The following is a 21447-nucleotide window of genomic DNA, read 5'->3' as shown; positions in this document are numbered from 1 at the left end:
CATGAGCCACTGGCGCCCAGCGACTATTTATTTATTTATTTTTGGTTAGTCCTGGGCCTAGATGCCGTCCCTGAGCTCTTCAGCTCAAGGCTAGTGCTCTACCACTTGAGCCACAGCGCCACTTCTGGCTTTTTCTGCTTATGTGGTGCTGAGGAATCGAACCCAGGGCCTCATGCATGCCAGGCAAGCACTCTACCACTGAGCCACCTTCCCAGCCCCGAAAAATATTAATACAATTTATTTTTAAAAATTAGAAACAAGCCGGGCGCTGGTGGCTCACACCTGTAATCCTAGCTACTCAGGAGGCTGAGATCTGAGGATCGCGGTTCAAAGCCAGCCCGGGCAGGAGAGACCGTGAGACTCTTATCTCCAATAAACCACCAGAAAACTGGAAGTGGCGCTGTGGCTCAAGTGGTAGAGTGCTCGCCTTGAGCTGAAGAGCTGAGGGACAGCACCCAGGCCCAGAGTTCAAGCCCCACGACCGACAAAAAAAATAAATAAATAAAAATAAAAATAAAAACTAGAAACAAAGCATAAACCAACAGTAATAACTGACGTAGGACAACTCATCTGCATATTCATGACTTATCCTTCCAGAGGTTTCTAAGCATACAGATCTGTTCCCTTCCTCCTGATCGCTGCTAGGTGAGCGAGCCCGTGTCAGACACAGGAGACAGCTGAGCCTAGTGGAGTTGACACCCCATCCTCCAGGGCAGTATCCCCCCCACAGGCCCGCACTGACAGTGTGGGCTTGGGAAACCCCCATTCCCCACTCCCCGTGTTCTACACCTGTCCCTGTCCCAGTAAGCACTGTCCTGGGCTTCCACAGGCAACAGTGGACGCAGAGGGACTTGCAGCGTGTGTAGATGCAGAGCAGAGGTCATGGCCTCACTCCTGCTAGGCAAGTGCTCAGCCACTGCGTCATTCCCAGGGCTAACACGGGCCTTCAGATGCTTCCTCAACCTCTCTGGTCATCCTCTGGGGTGCATGCCCATCCACAGAGCCCACCCTTCCAAGGCGGGCACAACCTACCAGTTGGACAGGGCCTGCAGGGCTGCGTTCATGTAGCAGGAGTTGCCGAGGTTCTTCATGCCTGTGAGGCCTGGAAGGACATGCGGGAGGTGAGCGTCCCCTCGCCCCCCTTGCTGAGCGCCGGCTTTCACCACGGCCCAGGGTGTGGCTCTGACGTGTGTCAAGGGCACAGTGCCTGGGTCTGAGTGTGTCAAGTCATGAGCTGCTCAGGGTCTCTGCTCTGCCTTGCCAACTGCCCAAGCCATGCAGCAGAGGACACGGCCTACAGCGGGCCATCTCCCAGGCGGGCAGCTGGCAGCAGGCACAGGACGGCCAGGTCCCTAGGACCTCAGCTTCACCAGCGGGCCCGAGGAGAGCCACAGCTCTATGTGCTGCCCACGGCAGGGCAGAGCAAAGGCCTATAACTTGGGGTGCTAGCTCTAGGCTGACTCAGGAATGCCCTGTCCCGGGGCCATTACCTCGTGGCTTCAGGTCATCATCCTCGGACTCCGACTCTCCTTCATCTGCCACAGCAATAGGGACGGCTCTCAGAGGGTGGGACAGCGGCGGGGAGTCCTGCATGAAAGACCCAGAGTGAGCAAAGAGGAGGGACAGGAGGGGACGGGTGGGGCTGAGGCCCCCATGCTCCCTGGGGAAGGATGCCCCGCTCCTCAGCCCTCAGAGACCCTGGTGACCCCAGTGAAGCAGAAGATGCTACGGGAACAGATGGGGTCGGCTGCCGGGTCCCGCGAGCTCTCTGACTTGTATTCTTTTCTTTATATTAATGAATATTATTGTTTTAATATATTTGGGGGAAAAGAGAAATCACAGAGAAACCATGCAGCTCTCTTTTCCTGAGAGAACCTGGAAACTATATAGATTTGCAACTTTTAACTATCAACACACACAAACAAAAAATGGATATTGTATACATCACCAAAAAAAAATTATATATAGGGCTGGGAAGGTGGCTCAGTGATAGAGTGCTTGCCTGGCATGCATGAGGCCCTGGGTTCGATTCCTCAGTACCACATAAACAGAAAAAGCCAGAAGTGGCGCTGTGGCTCAAGTGGTAGAGCGCTAGCCTTGAGCTGAAGAGCTCAGGGACAGCACCTAGGCCCAGAGTTCAAGACCCACGACCAACACACACACACACACACAAATTATATACATCAATTATGTTCGCAACTGTATTCAATAAACACCCATCCAGCCACCATTACACTGCCTAACATGGAGATACAGCAATGTGCACAAATACACATATATGAACACACTCACGTATACATAAGCACAAATGCACAGGCCTCTGGGGCTTCTGCTCCCGCAGGCTGCTCCGACAGCTAGGGCTAAGGTCAGTGTGGAAGCCAGGCTGACACTAAGCCGGCTGCCTGAAGGCCTTCCTAGCACCTGCTGCTCAAGGGTGGTTCCAGGGTGTCCCAGGAGTCCTCCGGGTCGCTCCAGATCTGGGGCTGCCAGGGGGGCCATCTGTGGCTTGTTTCTGCCTCCCCATAAGGCCTGGAAGGTCCCTGCTCCACCCCAACCCCTGTACTTCACATGACCACCCACGGTCACCTCACAGCCCTACGCTGGCCCTGACACGAGCACCTTAGTCACCGAGAACTCCTAGCCCAGGAGCACACTCTGGGACGTCTCAGCCACACTCCTCCGGAGCCTGGGAGGCACTGCCTCCACGCTGAACAGTGCCACAAGCAACCCAAGCCCCCCTGCGGCTCTGTACCTGCTCGGAGAGCTTGGGTGAGGAGCCGGGAGCAGGAGCATGGGGAGCATGGGTCGCCAGCCGCTGCTCCAGGAACACCTCCCGCTCGCAGGCATAGCACCACACCCTGAAAGTGGTCAGGTTCACAGTCAGGTGGTGCTTTTTAGCCTGGAGGATGAGACACAAAGTAAGGTCAAGAACACTCGGGCCTAGCACAGACCCCAAGCCCACAGGGGGCTGCTTCTGCCCTCCCGCCTCAGGAAGAGCCAGCCAGGCCAGAGGCAGGAAGCCCCAGGACCAAAACCTACCAGGCAAGGCTTGTGCCTAGGCCACTCACCTGCACTTGCAACTTTGAGGTGACCATCCCCACTTCCCACCCCAGCTACTGAGTCTGGACAGGAGGGGGGAGCTGAGAGGTCCCTGCCTGGCCACATGGCCCATGTGCAGCTACCACACCTACCTGAGCATGGAGGGTGCTGTGGTCAGCAAAGGACTCTCCGCAGCCGACATAGGGGCAGGTGACCTGGGGAGAGAGGAGGTGAGGCAGGCTGGGACAAACCCAGAATTCAGCGTGGCCAGGTGCTGGTGGTTCACCTCTGTTATCCTAGCACCTCCTTCTAACCTCGCTGGTTAGAAGCCAACCTGGAGAGACAAATCCAGTCAACCGGCAAAAAGCTGCAAGTGGAAGTGTGGCTCAAGTGATAGTGCTGGCCTCAAATGAAAAAGCCTAGTGAAACGAGGGCCCTGTGTTCAAACCCTAGAACCAGCTCGCACACGCATGTGCACATGCACACACACACACACACTCAAAGAATACAACATGAATGCAGTGAGTGCTCTAAGCCATCTCTACCCAGGGCGACCCACAAGTGGCTGTCACCTAGGGGAACACAAGTCTGAACACCCAAAGGTCACATGCAGTGGAGACGGATGCCATAAACAGCTCCCGAGGCCGCTGCTCTCCGACAAGAAGCCCGAAAGGCCTAGACTTGAACCCCCAGCTGCACCCCACTTCCCAATGGGTGGCCAGTCACTGAGGTCCTAGGCCTCACAGAGACTTTCTAATAGGGGGTCCGGGATGGGCAGGGGGTTCCTCCTGGAGGCTGCAGGAGCCCGATGACAACACAAAGTCCCGAGGTGCGCCCGGCTCCAGAGGCTCTCCACCTCCCTAGCCAGCAGCAGCCCCCACCGATGCCTCTCCCTGGGAGCACCAGGTGCTCTGAAAATGACTTTCCGTGAAGCCATTTCCCACACCAGGTTCCCACTGTGTTCTCAGAGGGCCTGGGCTCCCAGGAGGGAGCTCAGCCTCTCCCAGGCGGCTGGGGGCCCTGGGTTGCCTACAAAGGCTAGAGCGAGGTAGTGATTTCTACTGGTGGATTTCCCCTTTAGAGGGGAAATTTAAAATTTACTGATTAGAAAACATAATAGATACAAACAGAAAATGTGGAAAATATAAGAGAGTATAGGGAAAAAAAAACACAAAATCACCTGTAATTCCACCGTAAAAAAAAAAAAACCGCCATGTTTCCTTTCTTTTTCCACCCCTACGCAGTACAGGGAACTGAACTCAAAGTCTTACGCTTGCTAGCAAGGCACTCTACCACTTGAGCCACACCTTTAGCACTTTTGTGTCCTTTTTTGTCATAGGGCTTGAACTCAGGGCCAGGGCACTGTCCCTGAGCTTTTTCACTCAAGGCTAGCACTCTACCACTTTAAAGGCACAGCCCCACTTCCAGTTTTGGGTTGGTTAATTGAAGAAAGCAAGAAAATCTGCTGGTTATCCTGTCCATGTAATTGTAACCCCTCTGTACAGCATGTTCACAAATAAAATTAAATTATAAAAATAAAAGCAAAAAAAAAAAAAAGGTCAGTTGTAGATCTTGAACTCTGGGCCTGAGCACTGTCCCTCAGCTCTTCAGCTCAAGGCTAGTGCTCTACCACTTGAGCCACAGCGCCACTTCCCGTTTTCTGGTGGTTTATTGAGGATAAGAGTCTCACAGACTTTCCTGCCTGGGCTGGCTTTGAACTGCAATCCTCAGATCTCAGCCTCCTGAGTAGCTAGGATGACAGACGTGAGCCACCAGTGCCCGGCTGTGTCAGTTATTTTGAGAAGGGATCTAGCTTTATGCCCAGGCAGGCCAGAGCAGTGATCTTCCTATTTGTGCTTCCTCACATAGCTACAATGGAAAGCATATACCACCATGCCCAGACATTGAAATGGAGTCTCATGAACTGTTTGCCCAGGCTGGTGTTGAGCCACAATCCCCAAGTCTCAACCTCCCAGTAACTGGGGATACAAGCTTGAGCCACTGGGCCTGGCTGGCAGGTTTTGACTCATCCATTTTCACTCTTTTCTTGGTTTGTGTTGAGACAGGGTCTCGACATGCAGCCCACCTGATCTGGAACTTACCATTCTCCTGCCTTGGTCTCCCAAGTTGCTGCACCACCTTGCCCAGCTTCTGCTTGCACTGGCAGTAAGAGCAGGGCAAGGGGTTTGAACTCAGGGCCTTGCACTTGCTAGCCAAGCAGAATACCACATAACATCTCCAGAGGGGTCCTTCACTGGTTATATCAAGATAGGGTCTCATTTCCTGACACTACTGAGTCCAGCTTTCTTCCACAGAAACAGAATCTCATAGACTTTTCTGCCCTGGCTGGCCTCGATCAATAGGCCTTTGGTTCTCAGCATTCCCAAGTAGCTAGCATGACAGGCTTAGCTCCTGGCACCCAGGTTGCTTTTACTCTTTTTAACCAGCAACAATAACCACACTACCCAATTTCCTATATACTGACTAGGATCCCCACATTATGCTAAGCCTGGCACTGCCATCTGTCTTGTCCTCATGCGTGGGGCTAGCCCTCAGTGTGAGCCCCCTGCTTTACACGCAGGGAGAGGGAAGCTGGGGAGACACTACCACTAAAAGCCAAGACACCCACACGGACTCAGAAACCCAAGTCTTTTATGGAGATGAGCTCAGTTCTCCTGGCGCCCTCCGCAGCCTGCTTTCTCTGTCACCTTCCATGGCTGCCAGAGCCGCCAGCCTGTGCCCGGGCCCCTGGCACCCAGCTTCCCGCAGTGCCAAGGCAGACTCCAGTTACAGCCCACACCCTGGGGGCCCGTGAAGATCCATTACCTGCAGACAGGCCCACAGGTTGGGTCCAGCAACACCACACGACTGGCAGGTGCCCTGCAGGAACGGAGGTGGCGAGAGAGGGGTGTGAGCGAGGACTGCTGGCTTGGCCCAGCAGCCCTCCTTCACCTTGAAGGCCCCACCTTCAAAGCCTCACCTCAGACAGGTCTCCACTATCCTGTCTATCTAAACAGGGATCATAGGCCCTAGAGTGTGAGGGAGTTTATCCTTTGTTTATAAAAACATTTCAAATGAGCTGGGCACCAGAGGCTCACGCCTATAATCCTGGTTGCTCAAAAGAGACTGAGATAAGAGGATCACAGTTCAAACTGAGCCCAGGCAGAACAAATCTGAGAGACTCTCATCTCTAATTAGCCAGCAAAAAGCTGAAGTAGAGGTGTGGCTCAAGTAGTAGAGGGTAAAGTGGGGCTCAGAGAGGTCGGGCCTGCACAGAGGTCAACAAACCACTCATCACAGGGAAGGGCCCTCCCCTGGGGCAGCCCGTGTCTGGGGTTTACACACTCCTGACCTTGCACGTGAGCCTCAACCCCAGCAAACAGGAGCTGTTTTTACTTTTTTATTTTTCAGTGTATTGACATTCGCCTTCTCAACCTCCCCCTTCCCACCCTCCCCGCTCCCCAGTCATGGAGCTTGAACTGTGGGCCTGGGCAGTGTCCCTGAGCTCTTCAGCACAAGGCTAGTGTTCTACCACTTGAGCCACAGCGCCACTTCCATTTCTGGTGGTTAATTGGAGATAAGAGTCTCTCAGACTTTCTGCCTTAGCTGGCTTTGAACCATGATCCTCAGATCTCAGCCTCCTGAGTAGCTAGGATTAAAGGCGTGAGCCCAGCACCCGGCATTCATATTCTTTTTTTTTTTAGGTACCAGAGTTTTGAACTCAGGGCCTTTGACTGCATATGTAGGTGATGAGCTCATACCATTTCTTTTTTCTCTTTTGGTCAGTCGTGGGGACTTGAACTCAGGACCAGAGTCCTGTCTCTGAGCTTTACTGCTCAAGACTAGTGCTCTACCACTTTGAGCCACAGCTTCACTTTTAGTTTTCTGGTGGTTAATTGGAGACAAGAGTCTCATGGACTTTCCTGCCTCAGATGTCTTGAAACCATCATCCTTAGACCTCAGCCTCTGGAATAGCCAGGATTACAGGTGTGAGCCACCAGTGCCCAGGCCATTTCCTTTTTGAACCATGTGACAGTGCTACCTTTTAAATTTTTAATTACCTAATTTTTCTTTTTTGTGCCAGTCTTGGGGGCTTGAACTCAGGGCCTGGGCGCTGTCCCTGAGCTTTTGTACTTAAGGCCAGCATTCTACCACTTTGAGATACAGCGCCATTTTGGCTTTTTGGCAGTCAACTGGAGATAAGAGTCTCATGGACTTTCCTGCCCAGGCTGGCTTTGAACTGTGATCCTAGATCTCAGCCTCCTAAGTAGCTAGGATGACAGGTTTGAGCCACTGATGACTGGTGCTGATTGTATTTTTATGGTACTGGGGAATAGAACCCAGGGACCTGAACATGCTCTATCACTGAGTCACAACCAGCTTGTGACAGCACAGGGTCAGCATATCCTCACCCCACCTCCCACTTCAGGCCTCCCGGGAGAACATCCGTGTAGGCCTAGGGGTGGCTCAGGGGTATCGCGTCTACTTGCATGACAAGGCCTGGTTCTATCCCCAGCAAAACAAAGAAAAACAAAACTGTCCCCGGACTCCTAGTCCTGCTGTGGGAAGCGGTACAGCTGGGCTGGACAGCACACAAGGCTCTCACTATAATGAATGATGGCGAGACCCAGCCCTGGAGAGAAGCCCCAAAGACATCCGGCAGTACCACTGACTGGAGGGCTCAGCAGAGACGGGTGGAGACTGCTTCAGAAACATCCACACCCCAGGAACATGGACACAGCAGCCCCGCCCCTAAGGTCTGCCCTTTACCTGGGATTTCAGCAGCAGGTCTTCCTTGGTCACCTCCCCTATGGAGTCCAGGTGCGGGCAGAGGCCCCTGGCGTCCCCCATGCTGGCGCGGGCTCACCTGTGAGAATGCACAGCGGTGCTGGGTCACTGCGGCCCCTGAGAGGGGAGCAGGGCAAATCAGAGGTTAAGTCATGCCGGTAGGATTCTGGCTGGCATATTCCAGCTGTGATTTAGGGAGGCTACTCTGAGTCTCCTCCCATTGCTCTGAGAATTCAAGGGAGAGAGTACATCAAAGTCTGGCCCAGAGCCCAACAGAGCACACCCCCGGGCAGTACTGGGTTTGGTGCCTGATATTGCTGGCGGGCAGAAGCACAGGCCCGGCTGCACTCGGGAGCGGCACCCACGGAATGGAGGCCAGGTCAAGGAGACCAGTCTACCAAGGGGGCTGAGGACAGGCTGGGCTTCCAAAAGGCCAGGGGTAGGTCAACTCCTGCTTTCTCTGAGCAGGCAAGCTGTCTTCTCAAGAGCCGGAGAGAGGCCAGGGAAAACAGAGTGTCAGGAACACCAACCCAGGAAATGGCTGGAAGGGCATTTGCCAAAACCATTGGCAGCAGCGTATCTGGATGATAGATTTCAAGAGAGGGAAAAACCCAGCTTTGCAAGGGCTGCCAGCCTGGAATAAAACCAACCCGGATGGTTTAGGAAAGTACCTGTGTGGAGCAGAGGAAGTCATGTGACATAGCAGCAATCGCCCCTCCCCAGGCCTTCTCCTTAAACCAGAAAAGGGTTGGGGGAGATTTAGCTTACAGAGAATAAAGGCTTCATGGGAGGGGGGGGGGGAGGGGGCTGGCAAGTCTCCAGCTGAGAATGGCAGTGGTTCCATGGGTCTCTAGTAAGACAATACACAGAGCAGCATGGCGCCTAGCTCACAGCCACCACAGCCCAGGGAGCGCAAGACCTCAGCCAGCACTATCCTGCAGCTATAACCACGAAGGACACATCCACGAAGACTGACTGCTAGGAAGGGCACCCAGGGTGCTTTGCAGCTGTTTTTCTTGTTTTGTAACTTTCTAAGAAAGTGATTTCAAAATAAACAACAATAACAACAAACACCCAGTTGCTGGTAGCTGACACCTGTAATCCTAGCTGCTCTGGAGACTGAGATCCCAATTGAAAGCCAGCTTAGGCAAGAGAGTCTATGAGACTCTTTTTAGCAGGTCATGGTCTTGAACTCTGGGCCTGGGCGCTGTCCCTCAGCGCTTCAGCTCAAGGCTAGCGCTCTACCGCTTGAGCCACAGCGCCACTTCCAGAACTTCATGTTTATGTGGTGCTGAGGAATCGAACCCAGGGCCTTATGCATGCGAGGCAAGCAGTCTACCACTGAGCCACCTTCCCAGCCCCCAGTGTGACTCTTATCTCCAAAAGTGGAGCTGTGGCTCAAGTGGTTGAACTAGCCTTGTGCCTAAAAGCTCAAGGACAGAACTCAGGCCCAGATTTCAAACCCCCAGAGATCGGCACCAAAACAAAACAAAAACCCACTAAGAAACAAATGCTTCAGCTACCTGATGATATTTCAGTTCAGAATCCAAAAGCTGATTCTAGCTCCAGACTACTGCCAAGAGGGGTTTAAATACATTAAAGATGTCAGTGGAGCCAGAAGTGGCTTCATCTAATCCTGAGACAGACCCTAGGTGCCTCCTGCAGTCCCCTCCCCACCTCCAGGGGCCATCCAGGGGTCGCCTGGCCCAGACACCCAGCTGCAACGGGAGTTGCTGCACGGGTGGATGAGATGCCAGCTACCGGGCTCCGAGCTGCCCTGCACAGCTCTATTAAAGGCCCTCCCAGCATTCCTTGAGTAGCTGTGAGCTCCCCCATCTCACAAACAAATCGCTCCTTCTTGCCTGGGTCTCACAGATGGACATCTTAAAGCTAAAAGCTGAGACCAGGCTGGCAGGCTGCTCCGGGCCACACCCCCTTGCTTACTCCATGGTTTATGGAGAAAATGGAAGTGGGCAAAAGTAGGCAGAGCTCTGCCACACCCTACTATGTATCTCACCTCAGCAGTTATCTCCCACCTCCCACTTCCCTTCTCCCTGCATGCAGCAAATGCCAGGGACACATGAAGCCACACTTCACCCACACGTGTATTTCTAAGAGATAAAGCCTTGGCAGAAAAATAGCTCATCACTGTAATTCTACTACGTTAGCTACACAGGAGAGCCCAGCATCCTCCAACAGGAAGCTGCTCCCGAGGGAAGGAGGTGGAACTTACCTGGTGAGAGAGTGGCTGGGGAGGGGCCAGCTCACATTCTCTGCTGACCTCAGTGGGGCAGGCTGCGAGGGTGGTCTGCTGCTATCAGAGCCTCTGGTAAGAAACCTGGGGGAGGGGAAAAGGGGAGGGGGAACCAGCGCAATCTTATACTTCTGGAATTTGAACATGCTCTAAAAATACCCCAGAACTCCTCCTAGAAGTAAAAGTGCATTTTTAGATATGTGGGATGACCACAGGCTAAACACTGCTTAGGAACACACCACATCCCCCCACAGCTAGGGGAGGCTTGGCAGAGCTGACACAGAGGGCCAGCACCTAGGCGGGTACGGAGGTGGGTGCTGTGGCAGCCATTACCTTTGTGGTCCCCCAGAGAGGGGACTCTCAAAGGCCTTCTTCCAGAGAGGGCCCCAGGCCTGCTCATTTCCTGCCTCCTCAGGCTGCCACAGCCAGTTGCTCACACTCTATAGACAGGAAGGCCAGGCCCCTTCCACACGGGCCTGGGGACCCCTCTGATCATCCTGCAAGCCTCTCCAGGACACAGTGCTACCCCGAATCCCTGAGCCCCAAGTCAGCACAACCCTAGGCTGTAGCACAATCAGGTTCATCCACGTGTCCCCTGCCCCCCTTCCCTGGCACACCACAGTCCCTCAGCTGTGGATAGTTCAAGAGGGAGGGGCAGTTAGAAGGTCACACTTAAAATAGTCCATGACAATGACAGGAGTCAAGGTTCTAAATTCCAAACCTCACTAAGCCTGGCAAGCTGGTTTTCTAAGACTTCTGCCAAGGCCAAGTACCTTGGGCTGGTTTTACCAACCCTATTATAAGCAGGGCATGTTTTCCTTTTTATAGAACCAATCTATCTATCTGTCTGTCTGTCTATCTATCTATCTGGTACTAGGGCTTAAATTTGGCCAGGGCACTGTCCCTCAGCTTTTTGTTCAAGGCTGGTGCTCTTATCATTTGAGCCATAGCTCCACTTCTGGCTTTTTATTGGGCAATTAGAAATAAGAGTCTCCCCGGGCTCACACCTACTCAAGAGGCTGAGGATTGCGACTCAAAGCCAGCCAGGCAGGAAAATCAGTGAGACTCTTATCTCCAATAAACCGCTCAGAAAACTGGAAGTGGCGCTGTGGTTCAAGTGGTAGAGCGCTAGCCTTGAGCTGAAGAGCACAGAGACAGCAAGAAAGAGAGTCTTATGGACTGTTTCTGCGCAGGCTGGCTTTGAATCTTGCTCCTCAGATCTCAGCTTCCAGAATAGCTAGGATTACAGGTGTGAGCCACAGGTGCCCAGGGTGTGGTTTCTTCTAGTGTCTTTAGGCTCACATCCCACCTCTCCACCTGGAGGCTAGAGAAGGCAGGCACTTGACCTTGGGCAGCAAGCTATGACAGACCCACTCCCAATTCACAGGAGAGATCACAGTCAAGTTCTTGCATCTTCAGAGAGGAACACCTGGTAGCTAACAACCCTCAATGTGCTCTCACTACCCCATTTCATGTCCGAAAAAGCAGGGCAAGGGCCACAGTGATTAAGGTTTTTGGCCAAGTCGATCACCTGGCTGGCCTGCCCAGCATAGATTCTTGTCCTAAATAAGGAGTTGCTAAGGGCTGGGAAGGTGGCTCAGTGGTAGAGTGCTTGCCTCACATGCATGAGGCCCTGGGTTCAATTCCTCAGTGCCACATAAATAGAAAAAGCCAGAAGTGATGCTGTGGCTCAAGTGGTAGAGCACTAGCCTTGAGCTGAAGAGCTGAGGGACAGCGCCCAGGCCCAGAGTTCAGGCCCCACAACCGACAAAAAAGTAAAAAATAAATAAGGGGTTGGTAAAATTTTACAAGAGACTAGATAGTAAATGTCTTGGGCTACAACAATCTTTGTTATATAGTGGGGTTTTTCTTCTTTTTCTTCCCAATCTCTTAAAAAAAAAAATTCTTATAGGGGCTGGGAAGGTGGCTCAGTGGTAGAGCGCTTGCCTTGCATGCCTGAGGCCCTGGGTTTGATTCCCCAGCACCACATAAGCAAAAAGAAAAAAAGCCGGAAGTGGCGCTGTGGCTCAAGTGGTAGAGTGCTAGCCTTGAGCTGAAGAGCTGAGGGACAGCGCCCAGGCCCTGAGTTCAGGCCCCATGACCGGACCCCAAAAAAAAAAATTCTTAAGGTGTCATACCAGACAACCTGCGACCTTGGCTGCCATCTGTAAGTCATCACACTACTGGGCCTACTGAAGGCAGTTCAAATAAGGCAAGAAGAACAAAGGGTCAGGAAAGTTACCTTGTCTCTAAGTAAATGATCTGTGGCATTATAACTGATCAGTGCCACTGTGGCACTGTCCAAATGAGAAACGGAATGTAATCTGTGAACAACTACAAACCGTGAACAATAATGTACAACACGCTGCTGTATTACATAGCCATCAAAAAGGATGAACAAAGCCAGGCACTGATGGCTCACACCTGTAATTCTAGCTACTTAGGAGGCTGAGATCTGAGGACTGCAATTCAAAGCCAGCCTGAGTAGGAAAGTGTAAAACTTATCTCCAAAGCCAGAAGTAGAGCTGTGGCTGTGGCAGAGCACTAGCCTTGAGCACAAAAGCTCAGGGAGGAAACTCAGGTTCAAGTTCAAGCCCCAGGACCAGGTTCCCATCCCCCACAAAAGAAGGATGAACAGTGAATTTTTCTGTCCATAAATTAAATGTAAATAATCTAAATAATGGTAACATATGGTTATAATCCCTACTCAGGAACCCAAGAAAGGAGGATCTTGAGTTTGAGGTCAACTTGGGCTATATAGCCAGACCCTGCCTCAAAAGTTAAAAAAAAGGGGGGGGGGGGAGCTGGGAAGGTGGCTCAGTGGTAGAGTGCTTGCCTTGAATGCGTGAGTACCTGGGTTTGATTCCTCAGTACCACATAAGCAGAAAAAGCTGGAAGTGGGGCTATGGCTCAAGTGGTAGAGCACTAGCCTTGAGCTGAAGAGCTGAGGGACAGTGCCCAGGCCCAGAGTTCAGGCCCCACCACGGAATCCCCCTCCCCCTGCAAAAAAAAAAAAAAAAAAGTGGGTACTGCTGGCTCATGCCTGTAATCCTAGTTCTCAGGAGCTGAGATCTGAGGATTGTGGTTTGAAGCCAGTCCAGGCAGGAAAGCCTATGAGACTCTTATCTCCAATAAACTACTCAAAAAAGCCAGAATGGTACTGTGTTTCAAGTGGTAGAGTACTAGCTTCGAGCAAAAAATCTAAGGGACAGCAAGTACAGGGCCCTGAGTTCAATCCCCAGAACTAGAAAAAAAATTTAATCAAAACAAAGAAAAGTTTATTAGAAATGGATCAAAGACTGTAAAAGAACTCTAAAACTTCTAGGAAAAAAAATACAGGAAACAAATCTTTGCAACTTTGGAATAGGCAAAGGCACAAAATAGGCCAAGGCATTTATCACAGAAGGAAATCCTGATTAATGGGACTTTGTAAAACTTAAAACATTTTCCAAAGATGCTGCAATGAAACAAAAAGGCAAGGCACGGACTGGGAGGGCACCTACAATACTTACACTTGGCACCGTGTATCTAAAATATATGAAGAACTTGAGCCAGCACTGTGTCACTCTTGGGTCACATCCACAGAGAGGAGGGAGCATGTGCGAGACATCAGGTTCCCATGTTGACAGCAGCTCTGTTCCCCACAGACAGATGGGGAGCCGGCCAGGGATCCAGCCGCAGATGAACAGATCAAGGAAGTGTGGAGATAATTCAGCGTAAGCACCATGATGGAACGGGAGGACAAGAGGTTAAGTGAGATGAGTCAGGCACAGAAAGACAAGTACTCGTATTCTCATGTAGCTGTGATTTCTTGTGAGCAGAAAGAACAGTGCTCACCAGAGCCTGGGGGAGGGGGCGCGGGGGAAGGATTAACGGGTGCAGACAGTGGTGCTGCGGGGCAGGAGGAATGGCTTCTCATAAGCACAGGGGACAGGATGTAATTGCATATTTCAAAACAGCCAGAGGACGAGGTCTTGAATATTCACAACATAAAGAAATGATCAATGCTTGAGAAAGAAACAGGGCCATCCTGGGTAGCAAAGTTCTTGAGACTCTTACCTCCAGTAACCAACAAAGAGCTAGAAGTGGAGGAGTTATGGCTTAAGTAGTAGAGCGCCAGCACTGAGGAAAAAAACTAAGGGAACAGGGTGCCAGTGGCTCACGCCTGTAATCCTAGCCTGTAATCCTAGCTACTCAGGAGGCTGAGATCTGAGGATCACGGCTCAAAGTCAGCCAGGGCAGCAAAGTCCATTAGAGTTTTTTGTTGTTTTTTTTTTGGTCAGTCGTGGGCTTGGGCACTGTCCCTGTGCTCTTCAGCTCAAGGCGAGCGCTCTACCACTTGAGCCACAGTGCCACTTCCGGTTTTCTTGTGGTTTATTGGAGATAAGAGTCTTATGGACTTTCCTGCCAAGGCTGGCTTTGAACCGCGATCCCCAGATCTCAGCCTCCTGAGTAGCTAGGATTACAGGCGGGAGCCACCAGCACCTGGCCTCCATGAGACTTTTATCTCCAATTAACCACCAGAAAACCAGAAGTGGTACTATAGCTCAAGTGGCAGAATGCTTGCCTTGAGCTGAAGAGCTCAGGGACAGCACCCAGGCCGAGTTCAAGCTCCATGATCAACAACAACAACAAAAGAAACTAAACTAAACTAAGGGATAGTGCCCAGGCCTTGTCCAAGTAGCTGATAAAGGCCAGTGGCCAAGAACCCTAGGAAACAGGCTAGGCAGAAGGCTATCCTGGGGGACACAGGGTCCCCTATTCCAACTCCAGCACATGCCTGTAGTCACAGCTCTGGGAAGGCTAGGGAGGAAGGTTCACTAGAGCTCAGAATTCACAACCACCCTCGGCCATAGAGCAAGACCCTGATGAAAACTAAATAAATGAAGTAAATTGAAACCTACAAGTCTTAGGAATGACTAAGCTTAAACTTGTAGTATACACAGTGGAAACCAAGGACCAGGCATCTAGATGCCTTGCCATCTAGGAGTTGAAATCAGACCCTCTTTGAGTCAGGCTGCGTGATCTACACGCTGCCTGTCCTTGTAGTCTTAGAATGTAAAGAAATTTAGGAATCCTCCCTCCCCACCCCCACGTTAACAAGCACTCTACCACTGAGCTAGGTCCCCAGGCTCCTCATCTTCTTAAGATGGGGCTCCATTCCACAAAATTCCAGTGGTCTGTGGCCCAAACCCACTTTTCACACAGTCACTGACAATGAAATCACCCTTCCCCAAAGGAGAGCACTGGCTGTTTCTGTCTACATAATAAATGAAGACAGGCTTTCCTGAACTTTCTGCGTATTGATCTCTGGCTCATGGCTGCAGCCAAAGAGAACTGTCACTCTTCTGTCTTCAAATATTGGTTGTCAACTCTCATATTTCTCCAGGTGTTCTTCCAGGCTGCTGACTTGCTAACTTGAAAAGTAGAGAAAATCCTAGCTTCTTAGGAGGCTGAGGTCTGAGAGCAGCAGTTCAAAACTAGCCTGGGCAGGAAAGTCCAGGAGACTCCTCTCTCCAATTAACCAGCAAAAAGCCAGAAGTGGAGCTGTGGTTCAAATGGCAGAGCACTAGACTGGAGCAAAAACACCTCAGGGGGGAGAGTTCTCAAGATGGCGACGGGGCAGTAGGGAAACGCCACAGCTCTCTCCAACCAAAAAGAGAGTTCGAGTTCCAACCTTTAATCTCCCCAAGAGACCGACAACAACAAAAAGACGAACACTCAGAGAAAAACCAGAGGTGGAAAATAACAAAAAAAGAAAGAGAGGAAAAGAAGAATTTCAGAACAGAGAAGAGCGAAGACCCCTCCCCCAACCTTTACTGGCCGCGCGGCAGTGCGCCAAGCCGCTGGCCAGCCGGCCCGGCGGGGGCTGCCGGAGCCACAGAGACACAGGGGGCTGCTTGCAGATCACCAGGTACCGGATTGCAGAACAGCGGATCGCCAGGAACAGAGAAACCTACCAGCCGGGAGTCTCCAGGAGGATCCCACCCCACCCATCACTCTCCACCGGAGCGGAGAGGCTCCATCCCGCCAAAGCCGCCCGGCACCAGCAGCGCCACAAAGGGACCTGTCGCGACCGCAACGACCCGGCGGGGGGCCGCCCAACCCAGCCCGCAACCACCCCAACTGAACTCGGACTGCAACAACAACTGACGGACTGCAACAACAACTGACGACCTACAGGGTGAGTACCCATCAGGGGACAGGGAATCCATCAAGGGAGACCAGAGCTGGAGGGAATCCCCAGACCCTGACCTAGACTCCCTACCCCAACACCCGGACCACAGGACCCACTAAAACTGGGAACTGTTCGAGAGCCCCACCAGCCGGTGGAGCACACTCTGCTGGCAAGGCCAGAGCAAGAGCGCCCCGGGAAGGGAGCTTAAATGCTCAAGCCAGGAACAGTGCCCCTGGGTCAAGACTACCAACAGTAGAAGAAATTTGAACTGTGTCCTCCAGGCTGCATAACCAAGGTGGTATACACATTAGCACAGGCCTAACGAGCGCGCTCCAGGCTGGGGCCGGAACCAGGCCAGGGGACCGGCGCCTGAACAAAGCAAAAAGGGTCAGAAGTGGGGCTGTGGCTCAAATGGTAGGGTGCCAGCCCTGAGCTGAAGAGCTGAGGGACAGCACCCAAACCTAGAGTTCAAGCCCACAACCAGCCCAAAACAAACAAAAACACATCAGGAGCCCATAGCAGACTCCAGTATTTGGGAGAGTGCATCCAGAGCATCTGATCTTCCCAAGAGCACCCGCAGGAGCAAACACAAGCAGTCTAGGCTGCTCAACCCTTCCAAAGGCGGGAATTGCTACAGCAGAGAGCTGAGAATCCTAAGTGAATAGCAGCTGGAAATAGGCTCCCAACAGAATCCAGATCAGACACAGACTCTCTCTACCAATAGAGAATCAGCAACCAAGCAAAGACAGACACACCAAAACAAGATTGAAGAGCAGTCTCCTGAACCCCCATGCGAAAATCACAGAGAAAAATCACAAGGTTTACCACTACCCAGGACAGCAAGCTCACCTCAAAAGCCAGCAGCCACGCAGGGGAGAGCCCCAGTGGGAGCAAAGCAGGAATGGAAGACAAAAACTACATCCAAGGGTTGCTGGAGGCAATGACTCAAGAAATAAAGCGAGAAATGGATCAGAAATTGAAAGAGCACAAGGATGAACTATCAAAAGATATACAGGATATCAAACAAAAATTGGATGCAAAAATAGAAGCTGCACAAACCTCAGTAAGAAGTGAGATAAACGCCAAATTAGAGGTAATGCATACTGATATCACCTCATTGAGAGGTGAGATCAGTACTCTGAGAACCAACATTGAATCCATAAAGGGATCCATTTCCATCATGCAAACCACAATAGAAGCCACGGTCAACAGAGTGAATGAAATGGAAGGTAGAGTGTCAGATACAGAAGACAGAATACACCAACTGGACCAAAAAGTGACAGATATGGAAAAATCACTCAAATTAAACCAAAGGGAAATTCAAGAGCAAGCAGATAATGCTAAAAAATTTAACCTTCGCATAATCGGAGTGGACGAAGGTGAGGAATTCCAGAGCAAGGGAATGCAACACCTATTTAACAAGATAGTCAATGAAAATTTTCCCCACCTCAAAAACGACCATCTTAACTACATCACAAAAGCTTATCGAACACCCAACAAGCAAGATCCCAGGAGAAACACTTCTAGGCACATAATAGTAACAATGATGGATCTGAATAATAAGGAAACAATCCTGCATGCAGCAAAAATGAAGAAGGAGCTATACTACAACGGGAAAAAAATTAGAATCACTGCAGATCTCTCCACACAAACAATGAATGCAAGAAAAGCCTGGGAAAGCACCATACGAGCCCTGAGAGCCAATAACTGCCAACCCAGACTGATATACCCGGCAAAGCTAGCATTCACATTCGATGGAGAACTGAAAACTTTTAATAGCAAAGAAAAACTAAATGAATACATAAACATTAAGCCAGCATTACAAAGAATTCTAAGAGGGGGGACACAACCTGAAGAAAGCAACCAGGAACTGGGACCTGCCCCAAACAGGCATTACTCAAAGTCTAACTGAGCAAGCACAGGAGGAAAGGAAAGAAGAAAAACTTAGGAAAACGGAATGGCAGGGACAACAATGCATCTCTCTATACTTTCTCTTAATATAAATGGGCTGAATTCGCCAATTAAAAGAAAACGAACTGAGGACTGGATCAGAAAACAAGACCCATCCATCTGTTGCCTTCAGGAGACCCACCTCTCAGCCAAACATACAAACAAACTCAGAGTGAAGGGGTGGAAAAGGATCTACCAATCAAATTCCCCCAATAAGAAAGCAGGTGTAGCTATCCTGATATCTGACAAAATAAACTTTTCATTAAAATCAGTACAGAAAGACAAGGACGGACATTACATATTAATAAAGGGAACAATCCAAGAGGAGGATATAACCATCATCAACTTATATGCCCCAAATATCGGTGCACCCAGATATGTTAAACAAATGCTCTCAAACTTACAGAATAAAATAGATCCCAATACGATAATACTAGGAGACTTTAACACGCCACTCTCACCAAAGGACAGGTCTACCAACCAGAGGATTGGCAAAGAAGCTACCGAATTAAGTGAGGCCATACTTCAAGCGGAATTAACTGACATCTACCGAGTATTTCACCCTAAAACAACACAGTACACATTCTTCTCAGCAGCTCATGGAACTTTCTCCAAAATAGACCATATCATAGTTCATTCAAGGAACTTAAGCAAATACAAAGGGATCGACATAATCCCCTGTATCCTATCTGACCACAGTGGAATCAAGCTAGCTCTCAATAACAAAGCATACCGCAGAAATTTCTCTAATACATGGAAATTGAACAGCACACTCCTTAACAAGGCCTGGGTAACAGAAGAGATCAGAGAAGAAATAAAGCATTTCCTAGAACTCAATGAAAATGAAAACACCTCACAAAGAAACTTGTGGGACACAGCAAAAGCAGTCCTGAGGGGCAAATTTATTGCCCTCAGTGCCCACATCAAGAGAATGGAGACAGACCAAGTAAATAATCTCATGTTGCAACTAAAACAGCTAGAAAAACAAGAAAAAATGGGACCTAAAGCTACTAGACGAAGCCAGATAACCAAATTGAGAGCAGAGATTAACCAATTAGAAAATCAGAAAACCATAACCAAAATAAACCAAACAAAAAGCTGGTTCTTTGAAAAAATAAACAAAATTGATGGCCCGTTGGCAAGATTAATTAAAAAAAGAAGAGAGGAAACCCATATTAATAGGATTAGGGATGCCACGGGAAACATCACAACACGTACCCAAGATATCCAAACAATTCTAACAGACTACTTTCAAAAGCTATACTCTCTAAAGGAAGAAAATCTGGCGGAAATGGATGCATTTTTAGAGAAATACAAGTTACCCAAACTGAGCAAAGAAGAAGTTAACCAATTAAATAAGCCAATATCCTATAATGAGATACAGGAAGCTATCAAAAGTCTTCCAACAAAAAAAAGCCCAGGACCAGATGGATTCACAGCAGAATTCTATAAGACCTTTAAAGAAGAACTAATACCCATACTCCTCAAGCTCTTCAGAGAAACAGAGAAGGAGGGAGCTATCCCAAACTCATTCTACGAAGCCAATATCACACTCATCCCCAAACCAGGCAAAGACCCAACCAAAAAGGAGAATTACAGGCCAATCTCCTTGATGAACACAGATGCAAAGATCCTTAACAAGATTCTAGCTAACAGAATCCAGAAACACATAAAAAAAATAATACACTATGATCAGGTAGGCTTCATCCCAGAGACACAGGGATGGTTTAACATACGTAAGTCAATAAATGTAATCCAGCATATCAACAGAGCCAAGGTCAAGAATCACATGATTATCGCCACAGATGCAGAAAAGGCCTTTGATAAAATTCAACATTCATTCATGCTAAAAGCTCTGGAGAAAATAGGAATAGAAGGAACATTTCTAAAAACAATAAAAGCCATTTATGACAGACCAATAGCCAATATTATACTTAATGGGGAAAAGCTACAACCAATCCTCCTAAAAACAGGAACAAGGCAAGGATGTCCACTGTCTCCACTCCTCTTCAACATAGTCCTAGAACCCTTAGCCAGGGCAATAAGGCAAGAAAAAGACATTAAAGGGATCCGCATAGGGAAAGAAGAAGTGAAACTATCCCTTTTTGCAGACGACATGATACTATACCTCCACGATCCCAAAAACTCCATCCCCAAACTTTTAGAAATCATAAGTCACTTCGGCAAAATAGCAGGATACAAAATAAACCCACAAAAATCAGTTGCCTTCCTATACACTGATAACGCACAGGAAGAGAGGGAAATAAAGGGAGCAACCCCATTCACAATAACCTCCCAAAAAATAAAATATTTAGGAATTAACCTAACCAAAGATGTAAAAGAACTATTTAATGAGAACTATAAAAAGTTAAAGAAAGAAATTGCAGAAGACACTAGGAAATGGAAAGACCTCCCATGCTCCTGGATAGGCCGACTTAATATAGTAAAGATGGTGATACTTCCAAAATTAATATACAAATTCAATGCAATTCCTATTAAAATCCCAATGACGTACATCACTGAAATACAGAAAACAGTCCAAAAATTTATATGGAACAACAAAAGACCTAGAATAGCCAAAACAATTCTAGGGGATAAAGACAATATGGGAGGGCTATCCATGCCGAACTTCAAACTCTACTACAGAGCTATAATCACAAAGACAGCATGGTACTGGCACAAAAACAGACCCGAAGACCAATGGAACAGAATAGAAGATCCAGATATAAATCCACAGGCCTACAGCCAGCTGATATTCGACAAAGGAGCCAAAGACATACAATGGAAGAAACACAGCCTCTTCAACCGCTGGTGCTGGGAAAACTGGGCAGCCACATGCAGAAAACTAAAAGTGGACCCCAGCCTATCACCATGCACCAACATCAACTCAAAATGGATTAAAGACCTTAACATTAAACCTGAATCTCTGAAACTACTGCAGGACAGAGTAGGAGAGACACTTGAACTAATAGGCACAGGAAGGAACTTCCTGAACAGAGTCCCAGGGTCACAACAAGTTGGAGAGAGACTCGACAAATGGGACTACCTTAAAATAAAAAGCTTCTGCACAGCTAAATCTATCGCAACTAAGCTAGAAAGACAACCAACTAATTGGGAAAAAATATTTACCAGCAATATATCAGACAAGGGGTTAACATCCTGTATATACAGGGAACTCAAGAAACTAATCCCTCCCAAACCTAACAAACCAATTACTAAATGGGCAAGGGAACTAAAG

General features: G+C 49.4%; 1 protein-coding gene across 6 annotated transcripts in view; it reads right to left on the bottom strand.

Annotated features, from left to right (window-relative positions):
* The window catches only part of Usp20 (ubiquitin specific peptidase 20), a 40837-nt gene that overhangs the window by 15382 nt on the left and 4008 nt on the right, over positions 1-21447 (bottom strand). For 2 of the 6 annotated variants that reach the window (XM_042681026.1, XM_042681027.1), the window contains exons 2-7: positions 7810-7943; positions 5866-5919; positions 3192-3254; positions 2753-2899; positions 1491-1587; positions 1033-1102 (exon numbers count right to left, since the gene is read on the bottom strand). In XM_042681026.1, coding sequence (XP_042536960.1) covers positions 1033-1102; positions 1491-1587; positions 2753-2899; positions 3192-3254; positions 5866-5919; positions 7810-7890 — 512 coding nt within the window. In that variant the 5' untranslated portion in view covers positions 7891-7943. Of the gene's footprint in view, positions 1-1032; positions 1103-1490; positions 1588-2752; positions 2900-3191; positions 3255-5865; positions 5920-7809; positions 7945-10060; positions 10166-13593; positions 13716-21447 lie in introns of those variants that run through there. The other 4 variants (XM_042681028.1, XM_042681029.1, XM_042681030.1 and 1 more) reach the window with 4 other exon arrangements.

This window comes from Dipodomys spectabilis, unplaced genomic scaffold, assembly GCF_019054845.1.
Source record: "Dipodomys spectabilis isolate Male_0828 unplaced genomic scaffold, ASM1905484v1 ptg000067l, whole genome shotgun sequence".
NCBI lineage: Eukaryota > Metazoa > Chordata > Mammalia > Rodentia > Heteromyidae > Dipodomys > Dipodomys spectabilis.
The sequence above is the reverse complement of the archived record's forward strand: the minus strand, read 5'-3'. Positions and strand labels throughout refer to the sequence as shown.